Source organism: Lagopus leucura, unplaced genomic scaffold, assembly GCF_019238085.1.
Source record: "Lagopus leucura isolate 7727_CA_CO unplaced genomic scaffold, USGS_WTPT01 Super-Scaffold_739, whole genome shotgun sequence".
Classification (NCBI taxonomy): Eukaryota; Metazoa; Chordata; class Aves; order Galliformes; family Phasianidae; genus Lagopus; species Lagopus leucura.
Window position 1 is genome coordinate 7,253,922 of NW_024962255.1, and position 13,780 is coordinate 7,267,701.

Here is a 13,780-nt window from a genome sequence, read left to right on the forward strand (position 1 = left end):
CTCCTTGTGTAACCGAAGGCTCAAAGCACTGCACACAGCATTGCAGTTCCGCACCATGCTGGGCGGCACGTGCTCCCGAGCGCTCCCCGCGGGAAGCCAGCGACCGCGGGCACTTGTCCCCACACTCCCGTGCCTCCCTGCTTGCAGGCACCCTCGAGACGGGAGCCTCAGGCGGCAGCGGGAAGCCTGAGGGAGTGCAGCGGAGCCCTCCTGAGGGGCCCCCGGGGCACGCGCGGCCGCGGCCGTCGGTAGCGGTCCCCGCCGCGGGGCCGCGAGGAGTCGGCGGGGAGCGAGCGGGAAGGCGCGGGGCCGCTCCGCCGGCGTTACGTAAGGGCGTGGGGGAGGGGAGCCGGCCGAGCTGCCGTCGCGCCTCGGCGGCGGCGGCCCCTTTAAACGCGGCGCCCGGGGTGCGAGGAGCGCGCCTCTCTGCTGCCCCCTCCCCAGCCCGCCGCGGCGACAAATCCGCTGCCGCCCGCCTCCGCCGAGCCCAGCCAGCCGGGCGGCGCCGGGAAGCGCGGCCGCGGCTCTGTACCGCCCGAGCTCCAGCCCCAGCCCCACAGCAGGGAGCGGCGAGGGGCGCGATGGAGGCTCCGCGCCTGGCGCACGCCGTGGGCAGCCCCACGAGCCCCTGCGAGGAGGTGATCAAGAACCTGAGCCTGGAGGCGATCCAGCTCTGCGAGAGGGACGGTGAGTGCGGCTCGGCGCGGTAATTCCCGGGCGCGCGCCGCGGCTGCCCCGGCGGACGTAAGGCGAGTTAATCGCCTCTGCGTGCGGCCCTTTGTTAGCCCGGCTGCCGGGGGATGTCCCCGCGCCCTCCCGCCCGCCGCCCTCCCGCGCCGAGAACAAAAGGCGGACTGAAGGCTGCGCCTTGCGGGAGGGAGCGGAGGGCGCGCCGCCGCGCCCCGGAGCCCCCCGGTGCGGCAGTGCGGCTGTACTGGCGGGGAGCTGCGGCACGGCGCGGCCCGTGCCGCCCCGCCGGGACCGGCCGCGGGGCCGGAGCGCGCAGCCCGCGCCCGGAGGTGGAGCGGCGGCCGCGTCGCGGTTCTGTCGGCCGCGAGCCCCGAGCTGCTTTGTGCCGTACGGCAGTGCCCGAGCCCGGCACGCGCGGGCGCGTCCGCCGAGGGCCGCGCGCCGGTGGCGAAACTTGTTGCCGGCGCTGGCGCTGCTGGGCGCGGAGCGGGGCCGCGGAGGGTTCAGCACCGCGGACAGCACCGCCGCGGCGGGCGCCGTCGGGGGCGGGCACGGAGCGGGCCGCTGTGCGCGGGGCTGAGCCGCCGTCCGCGCCCACGGCAGCGGCCGAGGGCGATCGCAGCGGCGACACTGAACGCGCGTCTTTCGTGCACAAGTAGCAGCGACCTACTAGACTAAACTGGAGGCACTGATGCTCAGAACAATGAAAAATTGTTCCGTAGGAGGGCGGAGTATCGTTTCTGTCCTTGTATCGGGCCGTTCTTCTTGTCTGTGTATGTTTATGTGATCAAAAATAACTTCTTGTTTTTTAATGTGATCTGCTTTGACAGTGCTACCTGGTAAATATCTTAGGGGATGGAAATACCTCATCAGTGAGTGAGATAATTGAACTGAGGAAACTATTTCCTTGTTGTGATACACTTATGGAATGTAACTGTTGTAGGTAACGTTTATGGCAACAGTCCAGCTTTCTCAATCACTGTTTGTTTTTTTTTTTAACAAATTATTTGTGTTTAAATTCTTTACTTCTTTGATGAAGGTCTGCTTAATACTTGAAGCAATTAATTTTTTAAACTCTCCATTTCTCTTGAAATATCAGAGAAATTGCTATGGAATTGGAAACTCTTTTTCATAATTATTTTTATGGTGGCTTTGGAAATTACTGGATTCTCTCAGCGTTGGATCTAAGGTAGCATTTGCACTTCCATCCATTCATGCTTAGCACGCTACACAGAGAAACTGAATGGTGTATATGGTGTGGTAGAGGCCAGACTGTTGTTTTGCTAGAACACTTTTTTAAGTTAGCTTCTTTTTATTGATTCTGGAAAGAAATGGAAATAGAGAAGTTATGCACTCCTTAGTATTTGTCTGCCTTAGGTAACTGTGGTGAAGCACTCCATTTTAGCCATTGCAGGCACTATTTAATTTGACATAGCATAGTTAAGCACTGCTTGATTTCTATGGAATAGTGTTATACAGACCAGCAAATGGAAACAATGTAGTGTTTTTCATTTTTAATTTGAATTTTCATTTGAATAGACTGCATTACAAAGCAGTGTTATTCCTGTAGCTTTGACTTTAGAAACTGATCTTCATCAAGTAAGCCACTATCATACAGGTTCATTGCTTCTTACAGTACAGGATTGAATTTCTGAAAGAGAAACCTGTATTGGGCATACAAAATATGCAACTTGATGCCTTACTTGGCACAAGATTGTATTTGAGCATACTTCAGTACTTCCTACAGGTGGCACTTATGTATCAAAAGGATTGCTTAAACGGGATCATGAAAAGAAGCAAGCAAAGGTTTGGCCATTAATCTTTCTAGATAAGCATGGAAATGCATATGCAACCCATTTAGATCCCAAACTGTGCACGTGAGTTTAGTTAAGTGCATTTGTATCATAATTTATTTTAGGATGTCTTAATTGTGAAAGAGTTAGCTCTCAAAGTAGTGTGTTGGTATCACCAAGGCCAGTCCAAGTTTTGCAATTAGAATTAATATATTACCTGTAGTGAATTAAAAATAAGCTAGATTTTAACCTTTGGAAAATGCCCTTTATTCCCCAGCAATAACAGTGAAGCCATTCAGGAAAACGATAGCCTTACAAATTCAACCATGATAAATTCTACAGCACATTTAAGATAGAATTACAGGCATTGTTTCTCCGGGATGTTTCTGGGGTGCATTAAAAAGAGCGTGTCCAGCAGGTCGAGGGAGGTGATCCTCCCCCTCTACTCTGCCCTGGTAAGACCTCATCTGGAGTACTGCGTCCAGTTCTGGGCTCCCCAGTACAAAACAGACAGGGATCTCTTGGAAAGAGTCCAGCGGAGGGCCACAAAGATGGTGAAGGGCCTGGAGCATCTCTCCTATGAGGAAAGGCTGAGTGAACTGGGTCTGTTCAGCCTTGAGAAAAGGAGACTAAGAGGGGACCTGATCTAGTTTTATAAATATCTGAGGTGTGGGAGCCATAGTGGTGAGGAGTCTCTTTTCAGTGGTGAGTGGAGACAGGACAAGGGGAAACTGACATAAGCTGCAGCATAGGAAGTTTCACATGAATATGTGCAAGAACTTCTTTACAGTGAGGTGACGGAGCACTGGAACAGGCTGCCCAGGGAGTTGGTGGAGTCTCCTTCTCTGGAGATGTTCAAGACCTGCCTGGATGCCGACCTGTGTGACCTGCTGTAGGGAACTGCTTTGGCAGAGGGGTTGGACTCGCTGATCTCTGGAGGTCCCTTCCAACCCCTACAATTCTGTGATTCTGTGATTCTCAGAGACCAAAAATATTTTGCCTTGTATTTTTAAGATGAGGGAATTAATATTGAAACATTTTGTGCTTGGAAAATGGGGTTATGCATCCTGTGGTGGAAAATGCAGGAGCCAGAAATCCAGGAATTGGAGCAAATAATTAATGATATTATGATTCATATCTTTATAGTATTTTTTTCTGGTTGTTTCAATGTTCTTTCAAGCACCACCACCTCTCATAATGAATCAGACCATTTAGAAAACTTAATAATTTGAGACAAAATGAAACAAACACATGCCTTTTGGAAATCTTTAAATAAAAACATCTGGTAAGGTTTGGCTTAAAGAGAAAGCAACATTACAAAGCCGGTTATTAGCTCTTACTTTTAGCATGCTTTGTGATCTATGAATATATCTATCATTCCTTATTTTCAGTGAGTTTACTGGTACAGCTTTTTATATGTCTGCTGCACACTCTAACATTTAGTTCCTTGTAACTCTGATGAGTTCATCTTTTGTGTTGTTTCCCTTTGCCATACGTAGATGTTGTAGCCAAGTTTCTGTGAATTTAGGCCAAGAAAGAATGAGCTGAGTTAAAAATTCTCGTGACAATTTCATAAATTTTGTATTATCCCCACCTAGGCTTTAAGCTTTTAGTAGATGCATGATTTTTGTGTCATGAACAGGCCGGTTCTAAGGAAATATATATAACAGCGTAAAATTATAAACCTTTTAAAAACCAGTCCTTTTCAGATACTTGGTAGAACAGTCTTAGGTTTTAACATATGAATTTCGTGAAGCTTCACGTTATGGTTGTGCAGGGCTCCCCCTACAGATACTGCTCTTCAGCTGCTGGCATCCTGCCTGAGGGAAAGCAGTGCCACTGTCGTCTGCTCTTATAGTAGGCAGAGGTGGCTGGAAAGAAGAAGGCACCTATGGATGTGCAGAAAGAAGAGCAGAGTAACAAATCTTCAACAACTGTGTTGGAACTTCGGAGGCTTGGAGTGGGGAGAAGAACTGGTCCAGAAGGTACATGGCCTTGGAGCTAGTAGAGACAGGCTGTGGCTAGTCAGGGGTGGAAGAACAGGAAAAACTGAAGTGGTGGAGATGTTTGTGAGGATTAGATTGAATGTGAGAACAGAGGTAGGAAGAATGACTTTGAATGAAGAATGGGAAAAGAAAATGAAGCAGCAAGGGAGGCAATCCAAATTCTGATGGGATGCACAGAGAAATAAAGTTGGGAAAAAAGATGAGGGGATGTTCACCTAGATTAGATGGGTTTGATAAAAGAGAGTGGAATTAGAAATGGGAGCCCGTGAAAAGTAAACCTGGAGACCTGTCTGCAAAGAAGAAACAAGGTATGAGAATGTGGAAAGGGAAGTACAGACAGCAGAGGTTAGAAGTAAGTAAATGTAACTGGGTCTTGCTCAGTGAAGAGGCCAGGATTCCACTGGCAGCCTTAGGAATGAAAAACAGGACTCTTGAACAACAAAGAGGGGCAGATGCAAATAACCTCAAGAAACAGTATAGAAGTAGCTGTCCTTCGGTTTCATAGACAAAGGTCAATACATATGAGCGCATGCAATCTTCAAAAGCCAGACATGATCCCAGCATACCTTGTAGTTCTTGTTCATTTGCCAGCAAAGATATCTAAAATCTACTGGCAAAGCATGACACCCCTTTTCTGGGTTTGTTTGTTTGAAGGATGACAGTCTGGCATGGCAGGTGGTCAGCCCTTTAGCTGAGATGGTAGCGGTAGCGGTACAGAGAGATGGCTGCTTGTGTACCTAGGTGTTCCAATACGTTACTTGTATGAGAACTGAGGTGAAGCTATGGGTAGAATTCTACGTGTTTTTTCTTCTTTCTTTTTCCTTTTTTTTCCTGATGTTCTGTAAATCCTAAGAAATTGCAGACATGATGGGTCATCCTCTTTGCAGACAGAACTGACATGGTGATAGGATACTTCATGTGATACAGTGGATACTGGCTGAGTTGAGTGGCATGTTGAAAGGTAGGGAAAGAAATAATGGAGAAAGCAATTTTAGTTCTGTCCTGAAGGCTATTCCAGACTTTCTGCATGAAACTGAGCAAGAGCTACCTAATTTTCAAAGGGGATTGTTACTTGTTGTGTTCCTCCTTTTCTGCTTGCTTGATTCTAATACCAAGGAATGAGGCTTTCAGGAATACTGCGAGTCCACAGTGGCAGCTAATTTCAGTGAGTGAGTGAGATTTTGAACATGTGTAACACAGTGCTCAATGCTTTAACAAAGGATATATTAACCATCTTAAATAGGTACTGAAAGTCAGTATTTGTTTATCTTAACCTTTTTGTGCCTCAGTTTTCTCAGTGTAAAATGGAAGTGATATGATTGCCTCCCCTCCAAGAGATGATTTCCAAATAAACTACTAAATATTTGTTAAGTATCCAAGCACCACAGTAGCCTGGAAAACCCATGAGGTGATTGGAAAAGTCCGCAATGAAGTTCATAATTTTGTCTTCAGAGCAGACTCTGAATAATGTGTAGCAAATAAGTCCTGGAACTACTGAACAATGGTGAATAGCGGATAAAAGAAAAGTAGTTCATTAAGTACACACTATTCATTATGCTGAATGAGTCAGAATTTGTGTAGAAAAATAGTATGTAATCATGCAATTAAAGTCTATGTCATAATCTGAACATACAAAGGGGCCAATTTAAGGTTATTCAAGTATGTTTCATTCCGATGTTTCTCCCTCTTGATGGCTTAAACTATACAGTCTTCCTAATGTGCTTTTAAAGTTGTTTTTTCCTGTGTTCGTTTCCACTATGTGAACACAGTATACAACTATCAGGATCACAGCTGGAATTGGTGTCTTGGCCAGTTTCAGCTGAATAAATCAGTTTCATTCCCATCCAAACATTTGAGACCATCAAAACTGTTTAGTCTAAAAATCTTACATTAGTGTTTTACAAGATAAATGTCATTTCTGTCTTATGTAAACTATTTTCGTCTCTGGATTTCCCTATTGTTTGAGGATCTCTCATGTTTTCGTATTTATTTCAGAAGTTTATTGTTATGCTGGATTACCAGAGTGTTCTGCAACATATTTTTATAGTTTGTAGATGGGAGAAGTTTTTCTTGGCCAGGTCATGTACACGTTTTCCTTTTGAACAGAAGGGATACAGTGGCACCATTTAGCCTCTGAATCCATTCTTCAAATCCATCTCTTAGCATTATGGAGCAGCATCATAGCTGTTTCTGAAATGCTATCCAGTAAGTCTCAGAGACAGGAAACAACTGAATTTCTAGGTAGACTCTCACATGAAGGGCAGCTGAGAGGTCCAAGTTTGACGTTAATTGTTAGTGTCCCGAATGGTGCTACTTGCATAGTTAGTTGTTGGGTTTTATTTTATTTTTAACTCTGAGAGTTCTGAGCATAGACATAAATAACCCATGTTTTCATATCAAGTGATAATAATAGAGAGACGCCTGTAACTGTGACACTCAGTTGTGACACAGAGTTCAGGAGTCGTTGTTTGTAATTACTGTAACTATTGTTCCTCTCCTCAGCTGCAGTTTGGAATTAAACACACACTTTTCGAAATAGAAAATGCATAATTTTTCTAGAATTTAAAGGATATAGAAGCCAACCAATAAACATTTTTTTCCTATGAAATTTCTTCTTAACTGATAGAGCATCAAGTGATCAAAGGTGAGTCTTTTTATTTTGTGACAAGTAATATTGCTGCTTCAGGTAGGAACTAGAATCTTGTGCGTAGCATTAGAAGGAAAAATACTTACCATTGACATTCTTGCAAGAGTCACAATTTTTCATATATGAGGTTCCGTACTGTTTGGATACAGAGAAATATTAAATGGGGCCAAGCAGCTATTTGGAAGTCCTCATAAATGATATTTAGAGTTATGTAAGAGAAGAATACTAATGATTTGCTTATATCTTTCACTTCACCTCACTATTGCAAGAATTTTGTACTATCGTTTTCTGTCATAAGCAATGATGCCACTAATTCGTTGGACATTGCTGGAAACTGACTGTGTCAAGAAATGCAGTTATTCTCATCCTTCCTTACTGTTCCTTAATTTTTAGAGTCATTTTACTTCCTTCTTCCTCCTTCCTCATCTCCTTTTAGAGCATTTTGCAAGTCTGTATGGTTGATCATTAACTGTTTTATCTGTTAAAGACCAAACTGTATGTGACTAGCTGTCCAAATCTTGTCTGCTCTTTTATTTGTGCCCCTGGCTGAGCTAATTATTGTTCATTGAAACTCTTCTAGATCTTCTGTAAGTCAACTGAAATTCTTAGTGTGTAACTATACCAAATCCACATAGAGAAGTACTGTCCTCTCCTAGTGCTATGAGCTGATACTGCTAGGTTGCAACTCAAAGTTATGTTCTTTGTAGTTAATTTCCACCTGCTGTTATAACTAGGGCACTTTAGCCGTTACTGTTTCACAAATGTCCTTTCTGTGTGCATGTGTTTTCTCTTCTTTCAAATTATAATTTCCAGATGCATTTTATTTATTCTGTATTAGAATACATTTTATTACTTTTAGCCTGTTCTGCAAGATTTGTGTTTTCAGGTCATTTTAGTATCATCTGCAGTACAGAAATGTGATCTCTCTTTTCCAAACATTCCTAAAGGTGCTTATGTAGCCTGAAGAAGCCCTGGGCTCTATGGTATAGCCCATTAGATTCCTTAGCTTCTTGCATGCTCTGACATGTGTCAGTCTCCTCTTTGCAAGCCAATGTTCAGCCCTGCAGATTGGAAGTTCTTAGTAAATGCAATGGCAGGAGGAATCATTTAAGGAAGAGAAATTCTACTGCCTCCATCATTTATGAAGTTGGACAATCTCAAATACAAAAGCTGTTTTTCTTGAGTAAAAGTTAAGCTGTTAGTAACTCCTTTGTCTGTTTCAGCTTCTCTCTCAAATTGTATGTAGCAGTTTTATTCTCAGCCTACTAATTAATCTGGTAGTTCTAACACCTCTGGTAAACTGTCTTCTGAGCTCACTTCTCTGAATTTTCAGTTACCCTGCAGTCATGCCTGTATAACTACATCACTGTGTGCTATGGGCTGCTTCAGCTTTTACAGGACATTTCCAATAAGCTTCCTAGTTCCAGAGCCGTGGGTTCTTGACCAGGAAGAAGATTGTTTTCTCACACAAAGGAGGGAAAAGAGGGACTATCATGTTTCTTACGTAGAGATGTCTAGAATTTCTTCATTCACTTTTGAATTGCTTTGACAGACATCATTATTTTAAATCATCTCCAAAGGCTGGCTGAAATTTATCTTCCTGACCTTGGATTTGCCTACCGAGTATTCTCTGCCACATTAATTTTCCCCCCTCAAAGATCTCCTCTTTTACACATTCCCTGTAATTTTCTCCATCTCTTACTATTCATGACCTCTATATAGCAGGTTTGATGCCCCCAACTATATCTACCCACAAGGTAGATTTCAGTTTCATTTGTAATGCTGAAGTAGTGTCAGTGTCTTTAACCAGAGTTGAGGAGATAATCTTTTAAAGTCTGCGCAGTCTGGGCTTGCTGTTCTTTGTCTGTTTTGTATTGTAGGTATGTCTGCCATGCTCCAGCATACATGGGCTTGTGTGCTTTATGTGACTTTGGAAAGCTGTTTTTAATTCTGGATTATCTGAATTATCTGCTGTGTTTTCTTGTGTCTTAATAGAAGTATGAAGTGTTCCTACCAGAGTACTATTTCCAAATATTTAGAAACGTTTGAAAAAACACCATTTACACTGTCAATCCATGATATGTTTATAAAAACATGCCAGTGTCATGGCAAAGGAGCACAAATGAAATATTTATGATATTGGAACAGAAGAAAGCTCTGCTCCAACCTCAATTCCTGTGATTTCCATGCTATATTCATTATACAGTGAAGAATCCTTTATTTGACCTTGAAAGTGTTTCCTTCAGCACAGGTTTGTTTAGAATTCATTGTAGCGTTTGTAGCTGATCAATTTTCGCAGTGGTATTTGTAGTTGAATCATTAATCCATTTTATTTTATTGTTTTCACAGAATGTTCTTTTTTTATGTATGCTTGAGTGAGTAAGCTGTTTTGTGTGGATGTTTTCAAAAGCAATGATTAGCTATACTGTTTTTATAACCCAACAACAATTTCTTTGAGCCTTGGCAGTTCTAGCTGCTATCAAAAAAGGGGAAACCTTAAAACTACTTCAGTGTTGCTGTTTTGTTCCTACAGAACGAGGGGAAGTAACTGTTATCAGAGTTGCCCTCTCAGTTCCAAGTACAGAGTGGTGTCTAGAGATTATTTCTTCAATGAGCCAGACACAGCTGGCAGCATTAGGCAGAGAAACATGGTCTGAGGAATTCCCATGTTATGCTTTGTCTGTGAATATACTCTAGTTGTGAGAATTGTCTGCCAGAGGTATTCCATACATTTATACATTTATTCCCTGAGCTGTTCTATTATGTTTGAGAAAACTTTGCGTAGAAGTAAATTTGGATTCATAACTCAGTGCCATCAAGACCTTACAAGTGCTGTGTTTTCCTAATGTCTGTTGTATATATTCACTCTTACACATACAGATGTGTGTTTAATGTGGAATTTTTCTCTTCCAGTTTCAATTTGTCTGGATTTCATCTATCTTCAGTTTTGGCTAGGGAAAATAAAGTTTTAGAAAGATCTTTTTTTTTTTTTAATTTATTTTTTTTATTTTGTAGTTTGCTTGAACTTGTAGCTGAAGACATATGTAGTTTGAAATCAGGTGGAAGAAAAGATGTTTAAAGGCTCTTTCCATCTTGGATAGCCATAACTGTAAATATAACAAACATCAGCAGAATGATTCATACTCTGTCTCTGGTTATTTTAATCTCAAGCAAATTATACATGAGTTTATATAAACTAAGGGGTAAAGTGAAGAATAGAGTATGTAGCAGATTGTTTCCATGCTATTTTTAAGGAATATTTGATAATATGATGTACTTTTATGATGGACGTTATGCTGGTAATGTAGTATTTTAGATAGTAGTAAACATGGATTTCAGAATGGTGATGTTTCTGATAAATTACTAACCTCTAAACTTTCAGTGTAGTTTGAAGATACATCTCCAATCACAGGAGCTGAAAACCCCTATCTTCTCAAATATTGCATTACATTAAAATGTTGTCCTTTGCTTGTGGAACATACTGAAATTTTAGTCAGTGTCACATGTTCTTTGGTGACACATATACCACCTTACCCTTCTCTAAAGGACAAATTTGAGCACAGGATTTCATACATACACAGTTTATTGGGATTCTCTCAGCTCTGCCCATAAGTAGACCTTATTTTCTGCTCTCTCCTGGCTGGAGACACTGGAGGCACCTGAAACTACAAGTCTTTCCTCTGTCTTTGAAGTGCTTTACCCCATCCTCTGGAACATCAACCAATTGAATAAGCTAATAGAATTACAGAATCTTAGAATATCCCACATTACACTGGAAGGGACCCGCATGGACCATAATGTCCAGCTCCTCCACACAGGACCACCCAAACTAATATCCCGTGTCTGAGAGTGCTGTCTAAATGCTCCTTGAACTCCAGCAGCTTGGTGCTTTGGCCATTGCCCTTGGAAGCCTCTTGCAGGGCTGACCAACTTCTGGGGAAGAACCTTTTCGTAACACCCAACCTGACCCTGCTCTGATGAAGCTTCATGTCATTCTCTCTGGTTCTGTTGCTGTCACCAAAGAGATCAGAGCCTTTTCCCCCAGTCCCTGCATGAGAGAGCTGTAGGCTGATGTGAAGCCTTCCCTCAGTCTCCTCTATGCTGAACAAACTAAGTGACCTCAGCTGCTCCTTGAGTGCAGGAAAGACAGAATTAGGTCCTACATCTGAAAAATGAAATACTTATTCTCTTCCTTCTATTTTTGTATATACTGTAATGCTCAGCTGGTTTCTGGGTTGGTTCCTTGAGCAAAGCATCAGCAAACTACCTAGGCTGTCTGGTGAGGCTGTCAGTGCTAATTCAAGTGTGCAGTGCTTGAGATGAAAGCAGAAAGACCGTACAGTGAACCTAAATCCTTCAGTGTGTCTTAGAACACTTCTTATATATAGCTCACATGGTAAGGAGCGTGAATTGGAAAACATTACTTACAATGCTTATATATGTTCTAAATCCAAAAATGAAAAATAAATCTGAATATGAATCATTTTTGAGTAACATATCCAAAGAGACTTTGTTGGCTTAGTGAATTTGTGTTAGGTTTTGCAGCTATTCCTCTCCAGGAAGTAATTTCATTTTGTCTTAGCACAGTTATGATTGATTCCTTGTTACAATCCAAGAACTATATGATAGCTGGTGATAAGACTACAGAAGACTTCATAAGAGAAGCTGTGTTTTTAAATAATAATAATTTGGGTGCCATTGAGGTCTGCAGATTTTCAGGGGATTTGAATCTGATTATTCAGAGTTGTTGTACATTTCTTTTAACTCAATTATATCAAGATTTCAGCTTGAATTTTCTCCTCTCCATTTGGGCATCAGAGAACCTACATGAGCTGTCCGTTACAGATACCATGAGGGCAGGAAAATGATGAGCTGGAGTCAAGTTTCCTCAACTACTGAGATTATGTAACAGTTCAGATCACAGTTAAAATGCAAAAACTGGTGTAAAACAAAGTCAGATTCTGTTTCTTACAAATCTATCCATGTGAAAGGCAGGCAGCAATTACCAATGCTTTGAAGTAAAGAAATGCTCATTCATGCTGCAGACTGCCTGTGTATCCAGTGAGTCACAAAAGCCCACTCACATTGAGCTCCCTGCTTTCCCAAGTAAAATAATTTGTAAAATTGTGTTCCCCAGCCATGACTTCTTCCTGCTGCCCGTCAAGCGGTGAGTTTTGCCTTTCTCTGTAGGCATCACTTTGCTTGAAAGGAATGTGGGTTTTAAATGAAATTTCTTATACAATCAAGTCAGCTGCAGTTTTCAGACAAGCTGGCAGGTCAAAGAAAACTCATGTGAATATGAGGCTGCCTCTCCTTGCTAGATTTGAACTCACATTACCTAACTTGAGATATGTAACACGTTTTTAGTTTTTAATTAAGATGCAGCTGTAGTAAATGGCACCAGTTGTTGCCAGTCAAATAAGAATAAGGTAAAACATGTATGAGTGTGAGGTTCTTAATAATCAGTTAAAATCAGCTAATTGGTGTTTGTTTGCTTCTCTGTTTTGCTCAGTGAAATGTGAAAGTAGAAATCATGTCCAAAAGGCCACTTGTTTCTCTAATACACAATTAATATTAACAGCAGTAGAAGATTAAGAGCAGTGCTTTGCCCTTGGTTACGCTGTTAGATGAAGAGCATTGGAGCAATTAAACCAGTGACCTACAGCAGTGTAACTTGGATAAGAATCTGTCCCCAAGCAATTTTTCCAGGGTCATACAGTCAGTATGCCTTCACCTATTAGATCTGTTTTCTTTCACTGTTAGTCTTGGAGACGTAGGCTATTCCACAGCCTCAGAGAGAGCTGTACTTGTTTACTCATCAGAAGAGAAAAACCTCATACTATAAGAAGCTTCAGATCCCTTCCTGCTCCAAAACCCATCCTTTTAATAATCTACAGAGGGAGAAACTATGTGCAAATAACTGTCACTCCTTGTTTTCTAGCAAGACTATACCGAGCTGTAATACTGAAATAGCATCCTTTCAAAAATAGTCCACACTCCAGGCCTGTGTGCAGGCCTAAGTATGGTCATAAGGAATTTCATAAGGATTCATAGATTCCTAACAATACAGAGCTCACATGCTGAATGAATAAATACATTCAACAAATTGATTTGCTTCTACAGTAGTGAATCTGGTGAAGTAACTAGCTCTCAAAATCTGAAATTTCTTACAACATATGCATTATATGTAAATTTAAGTACATTTAAGTGTATGTATAGTTCATCTTAATTTTTAAGTGATATTTAAATTAAGCTTGAAGGTGGTTTAGAGCCTTTTACATCTCTTATTGCCCTGTTTCTCTTTTGGCAGCTGAGAAATGCACATTTTAATTAAAATTTGTTTTTAAAATGTATTTTGCAGTCAACAAGCGCTGAGGAGAGCAAGCTATCACCCATACTGTACTGTACTGTAAGCTTGCTGTCATGTATATTGGCTAGATGACTGGACTGTTAGGCAGATAATTGTTTGGATGGTTGTAGCCAGGGTGTTGTCAATGGCTTTATGCCCAGGTGGAGGCCAGTCATGAGTGGTGTCCCCCAGGGAGTCTTGAGACAAGTGCTCTTCAACATCTTTGTCAGTGAGGCAGACAGTGGGATTGAGTGTACCCTCAGCAAGTTTGCGATGACACTAAGTTGAGTGCTGC

At 42.2% G+C, this 13,780-nt stretch overlaps 1 protein-coding gene across 1 annotated transcript in view; it reads left to right on the forward strand.

Moving 5' to 3' along the window:
- Positions 1–559: 559 nt before the first annotated feature.
- The window catches only part of PHYHIPL (phytanoyl-CoA 2-hydroxylase interacting protein like), a 33,415-nt gene continuing 20,194 nt past the window's right edge, over positions 560–13,780 (forward strand). Inside the window, exon 1 of the mRNA XM_042863302.1 lies at positions 560–687. Coding sequence (XP_042719236.1) covers positions 582–687 — 106 coding nt within the window. The 5' untranslated portion in view covers positions 560–581. The remainder of the gene's footprint in view (positions 688–13,780) is intronic.